This window comes from Dipodomys spectabilis, unplaced genomic scaffold (genome assembly GCF_019054845.1).
Source record: "Dipodomys spectabilis isolate Male_0828 unplaced genomic scaffold, ASM1905484v1 ptg000001l, whole genome shotgun sequence".
NCBI classification, from domain to species: Eukaryota; Metazoa; Chordata; class Mammalia; order Rodentia; family Heteromyidae; genus Dipodomys; species Dipodomys spectabilis.
The window spans coordinates 8,696,314-8,718,650 of NW_024870678.1; the positions used below are offsets into that span (position 1 = coordinate 8,696,314).

The following is a 22,337-nucleotide window of genomic DNA, read 5'->3' on the forward strand; positions in this document are numbered from 1 at the left end:
TTTTTTGGGGGGGGGGGGTAATTTCAGAAGCGCACGGGCTTTCCTGCCTGGGCTGGCTTCGAACTTCCATCCTCAGATCTCAGCCTCCTGAGCAGCAAGGATTACAGCAGCGGGGCGACCCTCCCAAACCCGTCCCGCCGACGACCGTCAGGCTTCCCACTCCCCCTGAGCCGGGTTCCACCACGGGCCCGCCCGCTCCCCCACCTCCGGCGGAACTCCAGGCCGCTCGGGCTTCCGGAAGCCCGGCCATCCGAGGAACACACGGGGCCGCCGCAAACCGGAAACCGGAGAAATCTGAAATTCAAGGTCGTCCCGGGTCCCGCCGGCGGCGACGTCGTCCCGCCCAGCGCCCACGCTGGCGCTCGGCCCAGGCGTTTAGAGCGAGGATGCCGCTCGGAGGGGACTTCAAAGCCCGGCAGCTCTCCTTAGGTGTCCTTGGCGAATGCCGGAGCGAGTGGTTTCATTATCCAGCAAATCCGAAGCGAGCGTGGGACAGGCGTTGAATTGGCTTCCCCGAGGCCAGGCAGAACGAGTCGAACGCCGATCGAGGGAGCAGAACCGGGAGAACGGCGCGGAACTGTTAGCTCAGTAGGCCGGGCCTGGCTGTAGCTCCCCGGGCCTGGAGAGTCGGGCTCTGCGCCTGCGTCCACCTGGCAGCCGGCGCGGCGGCGGTCTGGGCTGCACCGCGCCGCCCAAGTGTCCGGCGATCCATGGGCCAGCAGCGAGGGCCACGATGACAGATTACGGCGAGGAGCAGCGCAACGAGCTGGAGGCCCTGGAGGCCATCTACCCCGACTCCTTCACAGGTGACGCTCGAGGCCGCGAGCCCGCAGCCGCCCTGAGGTGGGCCGAGAACGGGCCGGAGCCGCCGCGGCCCTCGGCCTCGGGGCCGGGGTGAGGGGGGAGATCGGGGCCCGCGAGGTCGCAGGACCGCCTCACCCGCCGCTCCGGGTCAGTCAGTTACCACGAACCCCGGGGCAGCTCCCGCGCCCCCACCCCGCCCCGCCCCGCTTATCCTGTAGCCTTGGGAGTACGGATGGCGCGGGCGGGACCTCGGAGACCCCGAATCGGGCCTGGGTTCACTGGGATGCACGGAGAGAAAAGGAATCCTCCGAGAGAGATCGAGGCTTCTCCGGGTCGGAGGTAGCTGTTTTTCTCTCGGCGGCGTGTGAACATTGGTGGAAGTCTGAGTCAGGATAGAGAAGTAGCCTAGCCCCTGGAGCTCGTCGGCTTACTTTAAGAACGGAAATCGCACGGCATTCTGCAGAATGTCGAGTGAATGATGCCCCTTCCACGTTTCTGTTCTGCTGTAGAACACAGGTGAGGGGATCAGACCGGAAGGGGGGGGATTAGACATCACCTAGGTTGCCATGGAGGCTCAGGAAAGGTAAGTAAGTAGCTGGCTCTGTCTGGTCTGCCGTCGAGGTAGTGCAGACTGGTATTAAGTTCTGGGGGTTTGGGTCCAGTTCTAAAGCTGAGATGAGGGAGGGCAGACTTCTTGGTTAGGTTAGGCTAGGCAAACGTATCGATAGGTCCATTCGCTCCATTTTAAAGAAAGAGAATTCTTCCATATTAAAGCCGTGCTTCACCGGATTCTGAGAACGCTCCAAGATCACTGGATCGCTGATTTCTCTCAGCTATGAAAAGCAGTGCAAGGAAAGCTGGTATGCGTGTGAAGCCTTTAGGTTTGCAAGACTGACATTCCTTTGCCTGTTCTTCTGACTGTTGCCCATGATTGAGTGTCAGAATTCAGAGTGTGACTCTTTAACTCATGAAGTCCAGCCCTCTCCCTTGGTTTAGTGTAGATTTTTTTCCTTGACTTCACCTTTTTTGACCACTGTTTGAAATGGTAGAAAATTTTGTTCTGCTTTGCCAACAGGCAGATGTCTCTCAGCTACCCCTGTATAGCTCCAGTCCTGTTCATGTTCTCTCACCAGCAATACAGCTGTGCTGTGAGGATGTTAAGGGGATGAGTGAAGAGGGGTTTGAGAGTGTCATTATCTGGGTGAGTGTGTATGGAGTCTGGCTCCCTTCTCTCTCCTTGCTTATATGTCATGTCTAACTAAAATAGGATCCAAGAGTCAGTTCGTGGATATGCTCTTAATCACAATGTTTGGTTAGTTCCACTATTTGGGAAATATAATAGGTGAGAACACTGTAGATAGAGATAATAAAACATCAGCTGTACTTACTGTTCGTTTCTTTGTACATAGGGTAGATGTGTTATTAAATAACTGCATATGTGCGCTTACAAAGGTGACATGCATGTGTAGCCTTAAAACAACCTTGTGAGTATCTTAACTTATAGTAGGCCCTAATAGCTCTGGTACATGAAATTCTTGTCAGATGCAGAAAGTGCTGGAGGATTCTGAGCCAGGGAAATAAATGATGAATTTTCTGATTCTTTCAGATATTCTGCTATTATCAGTTGAGTTTATCTGTGATTCCTGTCAGCATCTATACAAGATTTACAATAAATAAGATCTTGATATATAGTTCTTAGGGACTTAGGTACTTGTACTTTTTCCAGTACAGGCAGAGAACCTTAAAGTGTTTTCAAGTTTGATGTTTTTGAAATTTTTAAAGTTTGTAAGATTTGCTATTTTACACCCTTCCATACATTTGAACTTCTGTGTCCAGTGAAAGAGAGCTTGCTATGTCATATCGCCAAGGAGCACTTTTCATTTTGAATCTCATTAAATATTAGGTTTAGTAAATGCTTCATCTATTGATGAAGGAAGTAGATACCCTTTTAATGTGTTACTAAGAAGCATTTGTTAAGTACACATGACCTTATATGGTTATTGAGTGGACATAATTCCAGCCCATAGACCTAGCTTAATCTCAGAATTACTTATATTTACAAAGATCTTTTGGTCCAATGTTGCATTTGCTGTGAATTATATCATATCATAATACAATTTCTTCTTTTTGCCTATTCTGTAGCTTGATTGCACATTGATCCAACCCTCCTAACAACTAGTCTTCCAAAATATAAATGGACTCTTCTGATACCACATTCTCCTTCAGTAGTGCTTCACATGACAAGGTCCTGCTAAGGTAGTAGAATTTGGTTATTTCCATTGCTATATCAAAATCTCTGGCTGTGGGGAGTTTTGTTGGAATAAACTAGTTGACAGTTCAATAAACTAGTTGACTTAAGTTCCCTTAATTTTGTTTACCTTACCAAGATGGGTACAATACACACTTGCTGTGTCAGTCTGCTAAGTAGCAGCCATGAGCACTTAATAGTTACAGTAGTATCTTAGAGCAGAAATCATCTAGTAAAAACTATTTTTGTGAGACATACTTTTTGAAAGGTTAGATACTCCCTAACAACCAAAGGGACTTAGTAGGGGCTTTCTGATTCTTTGTGAAAACCTAAGGTCATTTGTGTATCCATATCCATTAGCCTGTTTTTGACAAAACCCTTAAATTCTGTCCATTTTATCATCATAAACACTACATCACCTAACTCACCCCTCCTGTTTCAGTAGGTCCCTATGCCCAGCAGCCTTCTCCTTTCTGTAAAAGTAATTTCAACCACACACAATGGTGGAGGTCTGGCATCCATCATTTACCGATAGCTCATACTAATACCTTAGAATGGAATTGTTAAACATTTTTATTGTAAAGGTGATATACAGGGGGTTTCAGTTACATAAGTCAGATATGAAGTACATTTTTGGAACAGTGTCATCTCTTCCCTCATTTTCTCAGTTTTTTCTCTCTTGACCTCCTCTTCCCCTCAAGTTGTATAGTTCATTTTCAACGTAGTGTCCAGAGAGTATCACTGCTGAATTAGTTCACCCCTTGTCCCACCATTTCTGTGCTTCCCCTGCTCCTCTCCAAATAGAATGGAATTTTTTTCAGCATAACTCAGGAATCTGCCAGGCACAGTCACTCATTTCTGTAATCCTTGCTATGTGGGAGACAGATCAAAGTATCAAGGTTCAAAGCCATGGGGCAACAAGTTAGTGAAATTCCCTACAATCAACAAGCTGTGAGTGGTGATCTGTGTTTGTACTGCCAGATATACTGGGAGCATAGATGGGAGGAGGATTGTGGTCTGAGGCCAGCCACAGGCAAAAATAATAATAATAATAAAATAAAAACTCTACTTGGAACAATAACAAAGCATAAATGGGCTAAGGAAATGGCTCAAGTGGTAGAGCCTAGCAAGTGTGAGACACTGAGATGCTAGAACCATGGCCAAAAACAAAAAAAACTGAGGAATTAACTGAGCATAGTGGCTGTAATCTCAACATCCTAGCACGTGAGAGGCAGAGCAAAAGGACACAGTTCAAAGCCAGTTTGGGCTACATAATGAGTTTCAGGCCAGACTGGTCCACCCATGAAACCCTGTCTTACTAAAACAAAACAGAACAAAACAAAAAACAATAAAATCCCCTCTGGACTCATACATTTTTTGCAAACCCTGATGGATCTCACCATCCCTATTTATTAGTTATTGTACAAGTTCAACATATTAACCCCTCTCCTACATTTTTTTTTAATTTAGCTGTGACAGAAAATCCCAAATAGCAATGGTTTTTACAGTGGCTAAAGTTTGCTTTTTCTTCATATCAAAGAATTGTGGCAGCTCCACCTCCAGACAGGAAAGAGACTTGTCCAGACTCAAAGTTGTGTGCTTACCCTCTTAGATAAGATGGCATCATCGTTCTCTTTCTAACATCAGAATGGATAAAGGAATGAAGGGGGGTGCAGTGCTGGAGAGGAGGGAGGAAGGTAAAAACCCGAAGTTTCTCAAGGAAATTTCCCAGAAACTGCGCAAGGTCACATCTGTTCCCATCTTGTTAGCTGTAACTGCATCATTTCATTAGAAATATTGTGTCATTCTTATTCTTTGGTAAATATGCTTAGAAAAAAATGTCATAATTGGACAGAGGGAGAGTGAATATTTGAAGACTTAGCAGTATTCCCCAGTAGTCTTTTCCTTTGTTCTACCTTGTTCCCATATTTTCCTTTGTAGTGATACCTTGGTGTGGTATTTTTGCAAGCCTTTTAATTTACCTATTTAATGGGAAACAATGAACATGCTGTATAACTATCTAAGGAGTATAAAATACTCTGCCTGAAACGTACCATTTTAGTTTTTGACTCTTCTAATAATGTGCCTAAGAGTTCTTTGCCTTTATTAACTGCTAACTTTGATTTTTGCCTTTGCTGCATGTGGACATGGGCACCCCTTGGTAATACCATCTCTGAAAGGCCTCCCATCCATGCAGCTCTTTTGTTGTCAGGTTCCTACATTGTTCTAAGCTAATTATCTCCATAATCTTTTGGTTTCCTCATTTACCAGATGTTTATCTGATGCCATGCATTTAGGCAAAGCAACAGTCTGAGTTGTTTTGGAGAACTGAAAGGTGATGATTTATATGAAGGGAAAGATTAGTATGTGCATAAGCAGGACTCTGAGACATTGTGAATAAATAGTTTGGTATTGCCAGAACATAAAACTCATGGGAAATGAGACCTGATAAGTCACATGGGCCAGTTCGTAGGGAGCCTTGTCAGTGATTTAGACATGGTTTTACAGAACAATGCTTCTTTACGTACATGGCTACATACTATAGTGCACATTGCAGGCACAGCTCTATCAAATGCAGATTCTGCTAGTTGAGTAGTTTCATATATAAAATAGACTTCAAGTTATGTGTGCTTTCCAGAGTCTTAACTCTTGCCCCTTTTTTCACAGTGATGCTAACACACTTAGGCAGGTGTAAGCAGGTAATGATGTGATAAAAATCTGAATGTGATAAAAATGTGCTTGCTTAGAAAACTGTTAAAGCAGTAGTGAGCATGGGGGGGGGGGGTAGCATGGGCTACCTCTTAAAAACTCTTCCTTTGATTTGTATAACACTGTTTTCTCTTGAGTTTGTTATTCACTCTTATGGTTGTTTCTAATAATCTTTAGTCAGTTTTTTACTTTGTTTTCCAAGTAATAGATTTTTTTTTTAACCAAGCTGGCATTCACTTTTATTTTTCTATTACCTTTTCTCCTTGATGTTCACATTTAGTCTAGTGACTTTAGCTCTCACATTGCTATAGATAATCCTAAATGAAAATAAAGCCTAGTTCTCATTATTTCCATTTCTCATCTGATGTCTACTCGATGCCTCATAAGTACATGTCTGGTTTTCTTTTGTATTCCTCATTTGAGTTCTCCATGCCACATCCTCAGCCTGCAAACTCTCCGTGTCATCCTTGTGGTGACTTCCTCCTGGTCTCCTGCCGTTCTCACAGCTGACAACCTTGTTTGAAACCTCATTGGTTTGACCTCATTTGTAGCAGCAATTAACTATATTATTACTAAAATCTGTTACCATGCAGGACTTAAATTTCAACTGTATTTCACCTACTTCACTGACATATTTGTTCATCAAGCGAAAGCTATAATCAGTCCCTGAACGTTCCACTGGCTTTTCATCCATTGTGCTCTTACTGCCGTGGTACACTCACCAATATGCCCACCATGGTTTTTAGCATAATTCAAATGACATCCTGGAATTTCTCAACTGATTTTTTTTTTAAATAAAGCACTTTATTGTTTAGTTCTACAGTTACTGGTTATAGAACCTTGAGTGATTTATGAAAAGGTCTGTGTCTTGAGTTCTAATATCTATGAACTTGGGGCTAATAATGTCATTGCTTTAAAGACCACATATTCTTACATTTTAACAGTACTGAAATAGGAAGTTATTGATTACAGGACATAGTTTAATTTACAGCCTTATTTTCTTAGTGGCATAGAAGTAAAAATAGTGCATACTTGATGAGGTCTTAAATTTGGTGAAATATAGCAAGAAAACCATAGTTTTGATGTTAGATTTAAAGAGATTTTATGCAAATGCACAGCACAGGATAGGCACAAAATGATGGTCAGTCAGAGTTAGCTGTTATACTGAATATAGGGTATCCCTACATTGGGGACTTGACAGAGTCCTTGTTGCAAGGAGTAGCAAGTTGGAATGTCATGATTAAACTCTTATTTCTGTGATTGCAGTGTTTATATTTCATGGTATGTAAATAGTAAAATTGGTCATGAAGTAAAACACATGTGTTTTAAAACATGTATTTATTTAGAAATAGGTAAGACCAGTCATTTTGAGAGAAAGCTTATGAGTTTTCAATAACTTTTCAGGATAGGCTGAATTGCCTAAGACCTAGTACAGGATGAGTACAATAAGTGTTTCGTCTGCCCTGATAACATCTTCTAATAACCCCAGATGTTCACCTTTGCTTCAAGTGCCTTAAACCTGGGTTAAAATTAAATGAAGGTATCTGTCCCAGAAATATTGGTAATCTGTATTTATTATGGTGGCTTAACCAGGTTCCTGGATACTAAAGGCAAATAGTTTCGATGGTAACTTCTTTAAGTGATCTTTGCTCTTTCATATCAGAAAGAGTCCACAGAGCTCCTGTCAACCTTAACAGGTGCCAGTACTTCCCTAGTATAGAATAAAGCATATAGAGTTTTCTCTAAGGCTTAGCAACTATCGCTACTGATAAAAACTTCCCTTGTTTACTATTCACATGGTTTTGAATTCAGGTTTCCTTTGTTAACTGTTTTTCTCCTTTTCTCCCATTAGTCTTTGTTTCATTAAGCCAATATATATTGAGTGTCTAAAGCCTGTGAGGCACTGGTCTGGGAGCTCCCATAGAAAGCATTTGTATAATATCCTTGAAATAATTAATAAAGCTTTCATATGTATATAAGAATTGATTTATATGTCTTGTCTTCCTTAATAAATTTAAGCTATTTACTGCTCATATTTATAGCTAATTTCTATCGTAATTCCATGAAGATGGTAAAAGTTCGATAAATATTTGTGAAAGATTAAATTTGGTTTCACTAAAGATCTAGTCAATACTAGAAAGATAGAAAAGTATAAAATCAGTGACAACATGAATATCAGTGGGTAGTATTGAAGAGGAACACCAAAGTTTTTGCTATATTCTATTTGGAGTTTTTTCTTAGGAACTTAATTTTTCATGTATATGAAGAGCTTTAGAAATAAAACATAAACTACCTACTATTTTGATTGTATAGGTAAGACATCAAGAGGGTTTATTAATCTTTCCAGATTAAAGAAAACTCACCTTGATTAGGAAATTAATGTAGTCTTTATATTATTCTGCTCAGTTTATATATATTAAAATAAAAATACAGGTTAAGGACTAGTTTTTAGGACTGGGTAGTGATACACTTATGATAAGAAATAACATCTGCCTTAGGAAGTAGGCTCCTAACTTTTATGTATGTTTTCTTGCAGTATTATCAGAAAATCCACACAGCTTCACCATTACTGTTACATCTGAGGCTGGAGAAAATGATGAAAGTAAGTCTCATCCTAAATACTTTTTTTCCTTTAGCTTTTTAGAAATTCCATTCATTCTGTAGTCATTGTGCTGGGCATTGTTTGTGTAAAGGTACTAAGGTACTGTTAAGATTAACATGACTAGGTGCTGGTGGCTTATGGCTGTAATTGTAGCTACTCAGGAGGCTGAGATCTGAGGATCTCAGATCAAAGCCAGCCTGGGTAGGAAAGTCTATGAGACTCTGATCTCCAATAAAAAAAAAAAACCACCAGAAAACCCAATAACAAGTGAATTTAGCCACCTGGAAAGCCCATCCCACTGCAGAGCTAGTCCAGAAAACACTTCTCCATATCCACTTATTTCACACAACCCTCCTTTCCTAGAGTAGCCAGAGGGCATTACTGATGTTTGTACTTTAAGGAAGAGGAGAGGTAAAGAAAAGCAGTAGCCTTGAGCTGAAGAGCTCAAGAGTTCAAGCCCCAGGACTGAACAAAAAAAAAAAAAAGATTTAATAGGAATGTTGAGTGTTTGTAGTCTGATTTATTGTATGAATATGACTTTAAAAAACATATAGTCTAGCAAAATTCACTTGATTTTTTTAAGTGAGACAGTTGATAGAAAGAAGGTAAATTTTTGTCTGAAACAAGGTTTTACATGTGAACATTCAGTGGTTTTGTGGTATTTCATTGTGTTGACCATGATTATTTTTTACTATTTTTCCATGGCTATGTTTTACTATTAATGTGTAGAATGCTTGTTGGATATATTTGTTGTTCTTTTTTTTTCCTTTTGTTTTTTTAAAGAAACTTTAACACAAATAAGCAAATTAGCTTAAACTTTTGGTGGATAATTGAGGAAATAGTGTATAAAGTTTATTTCTACTTTTGGTATATGTCAGTTACAGTAGTAATTTAATAAAAATGATATATGAATTGCAGTTAATGCCTAATATTCTTTTCCTAGTAATTGGTAAATCAAAATCCTGTCATAAAGATTAAGGGATAGTTTTAATAATATATAATAGCTCTCAATTTGTCTTACACAATTGAAGATAAAGTTAGCATTGAGATATTTTGATGTATGAAAAAGTTATCAAATATTTATTAATAGGTCAATGACAAATATTCTCTTATAGATAGGTATTGTATTAAAGCACAGCACAAAGTAACTAGTAGAGTATTATTATATAACTGTTAGAGTTAAAGTGCAAAATAACTACTGTAGTTATTTCACTGTTTGAATTTTTTCTTCATAAAGAAGTTCTTGACATCACTTGTGTTGCTTATAATACCATCTATATGCTGTAATGCTGTGGCAATGCTCATTGGTAAATACCCCAAAATAACAACACTTACCTTTTTAAGATTATACCGAAATTAAATGTGAAATTCAAAAATTGCTGAAGATTGTTCCCATATTCTGAATACTAGCTTTGTTAGAATCTAATAATCATCCTGTTGTAATGGTTTTACATAAGTCATGTTCTAATTTGAAAAATATATTCTAAATGTGTTTGAAAGAATCTATAGTTGTAATATGTTTTTCCCCCAAACTCCATTTTAATAAACCAACTAGTTCAAAAGCAGCAAAGAGAATAGATTTGTAATTTCTAGAAACAGCATTATAGATGATCATCCAAAAAAAAAAACTATTCTAACAACAACAAAAAAACAACTAGTCTTACTATTATGTGAGTTACAAGATAATAAACTCTAGGAAAGTGATCAATGTGAGTAATGATGTTAGTAGAAAAGAATTAGCACTACTGCTAGTTGGAATAAGAACTCATTGAACTGGGCTACAGAGACGCTAGATAGCAGTGTGCCCAATAATATTTCACTCCCAAAAAGATGTTGGATCTGTACATTAGCACAAGTCAAAAGAGTGAGAATGTGTGGATGAATCACATTTTTCATAGATACTTTTTCAAACTAGTCAAAACTTTGTCATCTAGCCACCAGATATTGCAGCTTGGAATGGCTTCTGGTAGAAGCCACAGTTGTATTTTTTGCTTTTACTTTATGTTGAGCAGGATTTTTAAAAATATGAACTTTTGACCATATTCTTCCTCAGAAATACAAAATCATAAAATGATACCGGGTAGATGTACTTCCTATATAAGAAATGAGTTTTGGTATTTACTTACCTCTTATTGGTATGTGTTATTAGTACTAATGATTTGCTAATCTCTTAGTTTTGGGGGGCCGTTGGTAGGAAAATCTGTTATAATACTTTGGCAAATTGTAAGCTAATTACTGATTAAACAAAAATACAGATCTCTAGTCTTAATGTATTTACATCAAATTGTTGTCTTGTGTCTTAGCTGTTCAGACTACACTAAAGTTTACATATAGTGAAAAATACCCAGATGAAGCTCCCCTTTATGAAATATTCTCCCAGGAAAATTTAGAAGATGATGATGTCTCAGACATTTTAAAATTATTATCAGTGCAAGTAAGTAAATAAGAATTTTTTGTATTGATGTTATATTGTTGACTTTAAATATTATATGTTAACTTAAACATTAGATAATGTTATTAAATAGTTGTAATAAGTACAGACCAAGCAGAATGGATGGTGTAGTATTACCAAGTGTCTTTGTTTTTGTTTCCCACTGTTCCTTTAAATTTTGAGTAATAGAAGTTGTCCCGATTCCTATTTGAAACTCAGCATTATGACTTACTTCCTTAGTCTTTATGATATAGTAGCCCCAAAGGTACTTTAAATCATAAGCATAGTTCTAATTTGGTTCTTAGACTATCTAGTCCTACATGTAGCTAGAAGTTTCAGCATTAAAAAAAAAAAACTCCTTCCCCTCTCACCTTTCCAGACAAGTTGCCTGTAGTGGGCTGCAATTGTTTTTTTGTTTTTCCTTTTCTTTACCTCTCTTCTTCCTTAAAGCACAAATATCAGTAATGCTCTCTGGCCCCTCTAAGAGGGGAGGGTTGTGTGAAATAACAAGTGGATATGGAGAAGTGTTTTTTGGACTAGTTCTGCAGTGGGATGGGCTTGCCAGGTAGCTAAAGTCACTTGTTATTGGGTAGTGAGCTTTTCATTTCTTCAGAGTGAAGAATAGGAAGGTCCTTCATTCACCATCTTAAAAATCAGGAGTCCTAACTTTTTGTTTGTTTTAAAAATTGTCAGAAGCCAGGTCTTGGGGCTCATGCCTATAATCCTAGCTACTCGTATGGCTAAGATCTGAGAATCAAGGTTTGAAGCCAGCCAGGGAAGGAAAACCTTACCTACTAAAAAGACAGAAGTAGAGCTATGGTTCAAGTTGTAGACTGCTAGCCTTGAGCACAAAAGCTCAGGGACAGCTCCCTGGTCCTGAGTTGAAGCCCTACAGCTAGTCAAAGAAAAAGGGATTGTCAGGAAACATCTCCATCGGGGCTGGGAAGGTGGCTCAGTGGTAGAGCACTTGCCTTGCATGCATGAGGCCCTGGGTTCGATTCCTTAGCACCACATAAGAAAAAAGCCGGAAGTGGCGCTGTGGCTCAAGTGGTAGAGCGCTAGCCTTGAGCTGAAGAGCTGAGGGACAGTGCCCAGGCCCAGAGTTCAGGCCCCACGACAAGACCCAAAAAAAAAAGAAAGAAAACATCTCCATCTTAAATATAACTATTCTAAGGACCAATAGTCCTTTAAGTGTTACTTTAAAAGAAAAATATTTGGAGTTTTTAGGGAATCAAGCAAGCAAGAAAGTGTGAGAAGATTTTGCTGCTTCTAGGCCCTGCTCAGTCTGTTACCTGAGTGAAATTACAATTATTCATTATATATTTCATTTTAATAATGAAATATAGTAAATATAGTAATCTACAATGTGAATGTGTGGTATAACTAACTGAATTAATAGTCGTGTTATAAAAACATGAGATTTAGTGGTTGTGCAAAAATTGTTGGCTAGTTGTAATTTTTCTGAGAAGTGTGTTTCTCATCACCTGTTTTTGTTACATAGGCTGAAGAAAATCTTGGTATGGTGATGATCTTTACTCTAGTTACAGCTGTGCAAGAAAAATTAAATGAAATAGTAGATCAGATAAAGACTAGAAGAGAGGAAGAAAAGAAACAAAAGGAAAAGGAAGCAGAAGAAGCAGAAAAGGTATATTTTAAGAGCCTGTTTCCTCTCACTAGTCATTAAATCTGTTTAGTTGGGAGCCAGTTTTTTTTGTTTTGTTTTGGGGGGGTGTTTTTTTGGAAATTGCAGTGGTTTTTTTTTTATCACAAAATGAGGTGTATTTTAATACAATTTTATTGAGTAAAATACTTTTTGGTAGCATGCATAAGTAACACATAGTAATTGTGTAGTAAACCTTACATAAGACCAAGAAATTATTTTACCTGTTGCATAGTTTGGGAATTATAAATCATTACTAAAAATAAAGAGTGAAGGGAACCTCAAATTCTGAAATGAAGTGTAAAAGTCATGATTTAATGTTACAACTTGATGTATATTCATAATGTTTTAATACTGATATCAACTTTGCCAGTAAATAGCTATGGTAAATACAGAAGTTTATTGCATGTGCTCTCTCTCTCTCTCTCTCTCTATATATATATATATATACACACACACACACATATATATATTATATATTTTATTATATATTATTATTATACATATTACATATTATATTAATTAATTATTTTTTTTGTAGTAAGAATCAGAAGTCTAGTTTCTCAGTTGAACCAAAAACAAAGAGAGTGGCAAATACAGGAAGAAATCAGATTAAATACTCCAAAATTTCCATGTGTTTTGGCTGATACTCTTTGCTGTTTCACATGTAATCAGTATGTGTATTTGTCTGGAATATTTAACTAGGCTTTACTTGTTATACTGATGTTTCATTGATCTGGCAACTTAAATCCCTATTTAATTTTTAAAGAAATTGTTCCATGGCACTCCTGTTACAATTGAGAATTTCTTAAGTTGGAAGGCCAAGTTTGATGCAGAACTCTTGGAAATTAAAAAGAAACGGATGAAAGAGGAAGAACAAGCAGGAAAAAATAAACTAAGTGGTAAGTAGCATGACAGCTCTCTGTCCCATCATCATTCCTGCTATCCCCAAAACCCCTTGGCTCCTTTCCTGTATAGCAAAAAAGGCCATTTAAGTATTGCAATTGATAGATCTTAGGATGCAGGGTCATTTAAGACCCTAAGCCTCAGAAGTGATATAGTCAGACTTGTTGTTTTCTAGGACTCTTAATGCAGACTAGGGTGTACTTGTTCCACTTTGATACACATTTCATAAGCCCCATAGCTACTAAAGCTCACATACATGTTTAAATTCACAAGACAACAGATTTTAAGGAGGTTGTATTTTTGATTACATTTTAAAATGGTTATAGAGAAGATAATGGATCTAAATTGAGGCATTTGAATTAAACATACCTATTTCTTTTAGGAAAGCAGCTGTTTGAAACTGATCATAATCTTGATACATCTGACATCCAGTTCTTAGAGGATGGTAAGATAATAGAATTCCACTCTGAAAATCAAAGTAATAATTTTACTTAATGTAATGTTTTCCTCTCAGAGTTGTTTAAAACACATACATACACATTTTGAAGCCTACAGTTTAATAGTTTATTGATTTACATATTTGAACTGAATGTTTTCATTCTATAGCAATGTAGTTTTTAAGTTTTCTCATGACTTGAGCAATCTTCAGGTAGCAGTAGGTAGACAATTATAGTACAATAGTCTGATAACTAGTAAACTGGTACATCAAATTTGTAGTATCACAAATGTATGAGAATGGTATCTTGTGCTTTTTCAGAATTTGGGTAGCTCTCATATATGGAACTTTATAGTTTTCTCCGTAACCAAAATCTCACCTTTCCTTGTCTTTGAAGATGTTCTTAGAAGATGTTCTACTAATTGTGCTTAAGCTCTACTCCTCGCACTCTCACTTGTTTTTTGTTTTCTACTTGAGTCATGCCTTTTGTTTCAGCTTTTTGCTGGTTATAGTTTTCCATACACCTTACCTCTTGACATCTATCCTCTATCTATACACTAATATTCATCTACACACTAATATTTACTACATTGTCCTGTCCACTTAGAATATAGCAAAGAACAGTATAAATCAGTTCTCTACCCATATACAGTTTATGACCTATATATGTTGGGGGGACTTTTGTTTAGTTTGACTCAGGAGTTTTTATTTAGTTTTATTTTGACTCAGGGCTTCAGACTTATTCTACTGCTTGAACAATACCTCTAGCCCTGCTTTCGTTGGTTATTTTAGAGATGGAATCTAGTGAAACTTTCTGCCTGGTTTGGCTTTCAACAGTGATCCTCTCAGTATCAGCCTTCTTGTTAGCCAGTATTACAGATAAGAACCATTGGCACCCAGTACATACATGTTTTGTTTTGTTTTTAACTGGATTCCATACTTAGCCACAAGTCTAATAGCATCTTAACATTCTGTGTTTTTTTTTAACCTTCTGTTATGTTCATCTTGCTAGTTTGGAATCTTCTAGCTTTTAGCCTTACCACCTTGTTCTAGATTATCTGCTGAAGAAGGTTAGGAATCAGTGTTGATAAATCTTCCTAACCTAAACTAGGCTCTTATTGGCACCACCTCTATTATTTTTTTCTTTAGGTGGTGTAAGGTCTTGAGCCTGCTAGGCTAGTAGTGATCTACCACTGAGTTATTACTCCAGCCTTCAATATTTTTTGTTAAGTGTTTATTTCATTCTCTGTAACAGCTATGCCAAACTTTCTATATTCTCAAAAAATAAAAAATGTAGTTAGGATATCTTACATTTTCTGCAGAGTCCTCATTCCAAAAACATCGTATCATTCTGTCTTTGGCTTTCGAAGTTTTAGTATCTTCACTCATTCTTATCTCCTTTCTCTTTTTAAAGGTTGATCAAGCATCTTTTCATATCTAGTAAATTGCACTGACATATCTTTTTAGCAATTTCTTTTATTTGTTTCAAAGGTTTTATTATTTCACCTGGACTATAGTGTAACCACTTGAACAATTTCTCTGTATCTCTACATCCTTATTTCCTCACCTATAGCTGCTGCTTCTGAGGTGATAAAAGCCATATTTTATCATAAAAACTCTATAAAATCCTTTAAGCAATATTAGTCACAGTTGTAGTTTGATTTTTTTTGTAGTTCACTAATTTCTTCTTCTTTTTTTTTTTTTTTTTTTGGTCGGTCATGAGGCCTGAGCTTGGGGCCTGGGCGCTGTCCCTCAGCTCTTCAGCTCAAGGCTAGTGCTCTAACACTTGAGCCACAGCACCACTTCTGGCTTTTTCTGCTTATGTGGTGCTAAGGAATTGAACCCAGGGCCTCAGGCATGCAAGGCAAGCACTCTACCACTGAGCCATCTTCCCAGCTCTGTAGTTCACTAATACCTTGAAATATAATATTTAATCTGGTCTGATGCTGTTTATTCATCTGATTTTGAGCCTTTAGTTTTTGTAGATGTTCTTTGAAATCCATCATTGATACAGGAATTCACTTTTCACAATTAGGGTTACCCACACTTGACTTCTTCCCAAATAAAAGGATCTACCCCAGCCAGAGCATTCTATAAAAACTGATCTGTTCAGGGCAGAGTTCTGTTCTAGTAATAAAAAGGATTTCAAGTTGCTGCAATTGTATTGTTATATTGGCTTTTCAAACTAGGTGTGTAGTGTGGTATCTAGAACTTTTCTAGATAAATACAACGTGTGATCGTCCAGAAATGTTTCAGTAACCCCTACATTTACAACAAGGGTCTGTTTTCCTCCCCAAACCTCATGCAGTGATACTACCAACTGTTGTTTGTTATTGGCCTAGAAGATCTGTTCCCTTTTTATTGCAAACGAAAACCATCCATCTTCATTTTTATTAGTGGGCATGTAACTATACCATGTAACCTTAAATCGGCAAAAGGGATTTTCTTGTGTAAGTTCCATTGATGTAGTATTGTTGAAACATCCCTTTCCTGTTCCCCAAAAATCCTGCAGGTGGTTCTTTTTTGCCAAAATAACCTCTCATTTTTCACTGGAGTTGGAGCAGAAAGAGCACTCTCAGTATTTATCAATTGGTTGGACTGAATAGGAGCTTATGTAGGCTGAATGGAAAGATCACCTAATGTAGTTTGTTACTGTTGCCGCTACTATGTACTGAATCCTCCAAATCTCAGGCCAGTTCCCAAACCACTACCTAACCCAGTGCTAGTTCCTGTTTGTGTGCCCAAACTAGTACCAAATCTAAAACTTTTGATTTGAGTCACCCCTGAAGAATCTAGTAGTGCCAATGTATGTTAGGCAGAAGAAGCTAAATGCAGAGCCTGCAGTTGTACATGTCATCAGATGTCCAGCTGGCGGCAGCAGTGCCCCAGATACTTGAGGGAGCCCCAGAATTAAAGGCCATGTTTTGAGAGCAGTGGGAACAGGGGACTGCAGTCCTGTTCCCATGATGTGTCCCTCCAGCTTATTGCACTTCAATGACTGAACAGTTCTAGGCAATATTTTCAATGTTATCACTTGTCAATAGGTTAGAGTCTGAGAGAGACAGAAGATAACAATTTGTGAGTGCTTGAAGAGTACTATAGCATCCTACTTTCATCTGCTTCAGTCCAAACTGCTGAAGTATGATGTTTTTAATGCAGAGCCTGCTTACTGCTTCTGACAGGAGTTAGACATTTGGAGTATTTGAAATCTGTTGGATATAAAGAGAACTGGGTGAGAGTAAAGGTTCAATTAAATCTGTCCTCTAAGTTGAGGTGTAGTGATGTGTGGGCATCACTAAACCCCTGACACATGTCTCAGTGATAACCACCTTTTTATAAGTAATGATAACAAAGTCATATTGGAATATGCCACATTATAAATCATGGCATTCTAATAAGTTTTTAAATAGAATGTCCAGATTTTCAAACTATGAACTGAAAGAACTGCTCTTAAAATGTCAGAGTCTCTGCTGATCAATATATTTGTGGTTTGAACTGTTGGGTTTAGGATGTATCACTCATCCTTTACGAAAGAAGTTTCTCTTTGCTAGTGCCAGTGAGTTTATATCTTTATGAAATACATCTTCATGAGATATGAGTTACGTGTTTCAGAGCTTATGACTGAAGGTAATGTTTTCTCACTCTTTGCAGCTGGAAACAATGTGGAGGTAGATGAGTCATTGTTCCAGGAAATGGATGACTTGGAGCTGGAAGAAGAGGAGGAGGAGGATGACGATCCCGACTACAATCCTGCTGACCCAGGGAGTGACTCAGACTAACGGACTGCCCCCGTCGCTAGAGAGGCTTCACAGCCACAGCATCTGTGGCTCTGCTGAGAGGGCTTTGATTTTCCTTTCTTTTTTTTTCTAAGAAAAAAATCATTTTCAGGAGAATATTCTTCTGATAGCTTACATCATTGAACTTAATAAACTGACCTTAAAATTTCAAATATAAAATGTCTACTTCTTATTGGTGATCAAAAAGTCACCTATCTAAAAATCATTTAGTGTTGAGAAGAGCTGGCCTGTAAACACCAAGACTTGAAGGTAAGGTTTGTAGATGAGGAATTGGAATAAGTTAGAATTTCTATGCTGAAACCAATGATTACTTCGGGGTGCAAAGTGTTGTCATTCATACCATGTTACATATTGTCTGCAACACAAACACACATCTCCATCTGTGAATATGTATATTAACATGGGTGTTTGACTTGGGCACCAGGTGGGAGAGCCAGGCTTCATGCAGGTTACCTAGTGAGTGTATTTTTGGAGGACTGAATCTTGGCCCCAGTTGAAAATCACTTGTGCAGTGCACATAGCTGACTTCATTTAAAAAAAAGAAAGAAAGAAAACACGTGTTGCATACCCATAAACAGAACAATATCAATTCCATGTTTATTTGGGAATCAGACCTTGGGATTAAAAGCATTTTCATGAAAAGATAAATCTATTGTGAGACTTAGTGCTTTTTGAGGGAATCTTGTGGTTAACCTTGATCCCAGATCAAGAATGGAGGCTTTGCTTTTCCTAGAAAGACAGTTTAATCTGATGAGTAGATCCATAAAAGCTGTTACAGTTAAAAAAGAATGATGAACAATGTGGGACTGAAGTGAGTGAAGACTGTCCTCCCTTCCGGTAAGTTTAAGACTAGTTTTATACATTCCTCATTGGATATCTTTGTCATTTGGGACTGAAGGCAAGAACCTAGTGATAAAATGGGGACAACCTGGTTTGTTTTTATAATAGAGTATGTATTGTATTCTAACCCAAGATTTTGCTTTTCAAACTAGAGCACACATATTTCCAGGATATGTAGTAGTCAAACTAGTAGTATCTGTAGTAATAAGTAATCAATAAGTAGTAGTCAATAATAAGTAGTCCTGATTATCAATTTTGCTTTTGGATTTGGGAAATTTTTTTCTACTTGTGCCAAGTTGTGCAAAAATATTACTGGGATAAAAACATAAATTCTGAGTTAATGCTTGACACAGAGTGGACACCTAATATTGTTGGATGAGTGAATTATGAAATAGAATGCCAAATTTTCTTGTACTTTAGAGATACATGAGAGTTTAAACAAATTTTTCTGTTTTTCATTTGCATCTTTGCATAATACTAAGCATCTGTTACTTTGGCCAGCAGAGATCCTTAAGGGAAATGATGTGTAAATACTGGTCAAAGGCCATACCTAAATAGTACATGAACTTTACCTACCTGAGGTAGAACCAAGAGAGCAGTCACAGTCTCAAGGAAAGCAATGAGTTCATCTGTCATAGTCTTGAAACATGTTTGACAAGAAGCAAAATATTTATTCTTGAATCCCAGAAAAAGTGTAGATTGTGCAAACATGTTAAGAGGTAGAACTGGAACATAAATGTACTACCTGATTCAAATCATTTGCAGCATTTTTGTCTTTCAGGTTTCTTTGTTTCAGAATGTTTCAAAAAGTCATTTTGATTGTTGGACAAGACAGTCACATACTCAACAATCACTGTCCAAGTGAAAGGAATATTATTCCCAGCACAAATGGCACTGTCCAAAGTGCTGAAGATTAGCTAGCATTTGCTTTCTCTTAATGCTGTGATACAGTTAACATATTTCTGAAATGCTGAGCAGTTGGTGGAAAAGGAGAGTAAGATGGGCTGATAACTTGGGAAAGAGCAACTAGGAAAAAGGCAAGAGGGTATTTTCAGATTGGGGAAGAAAGTACCAGAGCTTTTTTATTTCCTTACACAACATGATGAATTTTTTTTAATGTTTTGACAATACTGGGATTTGAACTCACAGTCTCACACTAGGCAGGCGCTGTACCACCTTTTTTACTTTAATTATTTTCCAGGTAAAAGTTTCATGTTTTTTACCCAGGCAGTTCTGAACAGTGATCCTGCTTATATCTCCGTAACTTGATGACAGGCATATACCAGCATGTCACCCCATGCCCAGCTTTTTTGTCAAGTCTGGGTCTTGGCAAGCAATGTAAGTTCAAGTTACTCATTTTGTTCACTAACAGGGCTTTGTAATTAATAATTAAAGGATAGACTCATAGACATTAAAGTTTTGTCCCCTGAGCAGTAGATTTTTGTATCTGCTTTGTCTTTCACACTGTGGCTAGAATTCTACTTAGTTTATCCCCAATGAACGAACTTTGAGGAAAAGTCCTTCATGTTACTCTGGAATATCTGCTTATATCTTTCATTCTGCCCCCACCCCCACCCCCAGTTATGATGTTTCCAGTTGCCAGCAGTACTTAATAGGATAAACACAGGGAAAGCACACAGGAGATTAATTAAAACTGTCCATTTTTTTTAGATGATTACAGATTTATAAGTAGTTGTAGGAAGTTTAGCTCCCATCCATCTTTTCTCACACTGGAACATGGTATTAAACTATAGAACAGTATCACATCCAGGACACTGATAATATGCCCATAATTCTCGATTAAGATACAGTATTTATTCACCTATCCATAAATAGCCAATGCATAATATGGATGTGTGCATGTATATACATATATGTGCACACATTTCCTACTTTTAGGAATGACACTATTAGCATGCATTAACTGTAAAGGGGCTTCATTGGGATCTTGCCACATGTGTAGGCCATACATGCATGTAAAGACCTTAGTTTGTATCCACTCCATCCTCCTCTTGCATTTTACCCATTCCATTCAAATATCTTCAACCCAATCTCAGTATCTGCAGTGCTTGTTTCTTCACTGCTTTTTATAGAAGAATGAGCTGGGAAAGAAACTTGGGAGTGTAATAACTACAGTAAATATAGTTCCATTTTCTATATTAGAATTTCCCCCAATCATAACCATTCTTTATGAAGAATAAATGAGGTAAATATACTAAGATTAAAAAATGAATTTTACTATTAAGTAAGCAAATTGTCTTGCTTTTGAGTATGGTATGCCACATTCTAACATTGTGGACTAACAGTGTTTTAATTAGATATTGAAGAAAAGTTTGAAGATGAAAATATGTGAATTTCAGAATATTGGATGAAAACTAGGGAGTAATTATGAACTACCTTTTCACAAAACTCTACAGTAACTAAATCTGTTGAGAAGATGTTACTTTTTTTTCTCAGTTCAGTCCTTACTGTTATCCTAATGTTACTTTTCTTTTGAGTATAATAAAAATGTCTCTGGTCCTTTTATGTGTAGGAGAATAACTTTTGCATTAAAAAACAATAAAAGAAAATAATTAGCTTGTCATGAAGGCTCAAGCCTTTTAATCCTAGCATTTGGGAGCTTGAAACAGGAGGATTAATAGTGTAGCAAGATCTTGAACCAAAAATAATTTTAAAAGAAATATATTTCTGTTGGTCAAAGGGAAGATATTACATTATTTGAAGAAAAATTGCCCAATTTGACAATATTAAAATTAAGAATACTTAGTGAAAATAGCATACACCAGAATTATAAAAAATATGTATATATATATGAGAGAATCAGCATGTGTATTAGTAAGTCAGTATCCAGAAGCTTTTTAATACAAATTACTAAGAAAAACACAACTGCTGAAAATCTGGACACACACTCTAAGATTCTTTTTGCTCACTACCACTTGAGCCATAGCTCCACTTACAATTCTTAGTCACTGGTGCCTGGCACTCCTTTTTTAGTATCCATGATTCATATGTTTGGCCTTTTAGTGTAGCCCCAGAATTTTGCATTTGTATTTATCTGTTTTCTTTTTCTTTATCTTAATCTAATTTTTTCTATTATATCTACCTTGTCTTCAAGCCCTGATATTGTGGCTTTCATTTGATTAAGACTGCTAGAGAGGCTTCTGACTCAACAAACATGACGGCTAAACTTACTTGTAGCCATTGACCTAGGCAGATTTCTTGGAGATCTGGTGGTCTCAGACAAATACACCCAGTTTCCTCGATCCCATATTATCTGCCCCTAGTTATGCACTCACTGTGAATGTATTTTGCCTTTTGTGATTATTACAATAACAGGGATTTAAGTAAAGCTTATTAAACACTGAAAATAACAGTTAAGGAAAAACAGTTTTTGCATAATTTATTGTGTCAAAATCAAACAATATTAAAACATATTAGAAGTGATGTTTAGGTGATATATATATATATATATATATATATATATATATATATATATATATGGTTCACCTTGTCATATCAAGACTTTGAGGAAAATAAAAATAAATGTTATAGTATGTTTGTTACTAAGAACAATATTATAGAAATCCTTGCCTTACTATGGTTCTACTTTAAGATATTTTTTGACCTTACAATACTGCAATTCAGTAAACACATCCTTGCCCCTTGCTGCTAATTCTTGGTGAGGAATAGATTGTATATGGCTCTGTATTTTTTAAAACTACTGTTACAATCAACTTTGGTACTATTAATGCAGAAATTAAAAACAAGGAAAAGGGCCCAAATCTGTATGAATGCTCTTGTCCCTGAAGAATGACAGGTCAGTAAGGCCCAAATTCTTCCCTGGTCTTTTAAGTAAGAGGCTGTTTTCAGCAAAAGTAAGGAAGGCCCTTTCTTTAAGCCTATT

At 37.4% G+C, this 22,337-nt stretch overlaps 1 protein-coding gene and 1 pseudogene across 1 annotated transcript; one reads left to right on the top strand and one right to left on the bottom strand.

Annotated features, from left to right (window-relative positions):
• Positions 1-541: 541 nt before the first annotated feature.
• Rwdd1 (RWD domain containing 1) lies at positions 542-17,752 on the top strand. Its single transcript, XM_042699090.1, has 7 exons — positions 542-806; positions 8,298-8,363; positions 10,667-10,797; positions 12,296-12,439; positions 13,224-13,356; positions 13,743-13,805; positions 17,448-17,752. Exons 1-7 carry the CDS (start codon positions 734-736, stop codon positions 17,573-17,575), a joined length of 738 nt encoding a protein of 245 aa, XP_042555024.1. The 5' UTR covers positions 542-733; the 3' UTR covers positions 17,576-17,752.
• On the bottom strand, positions 15,364-17,428 carry LOC122102060 (annotated as a pseudogene).
• Positions 17,753-22,337: the final 4,585 nt, after the last annotated feature.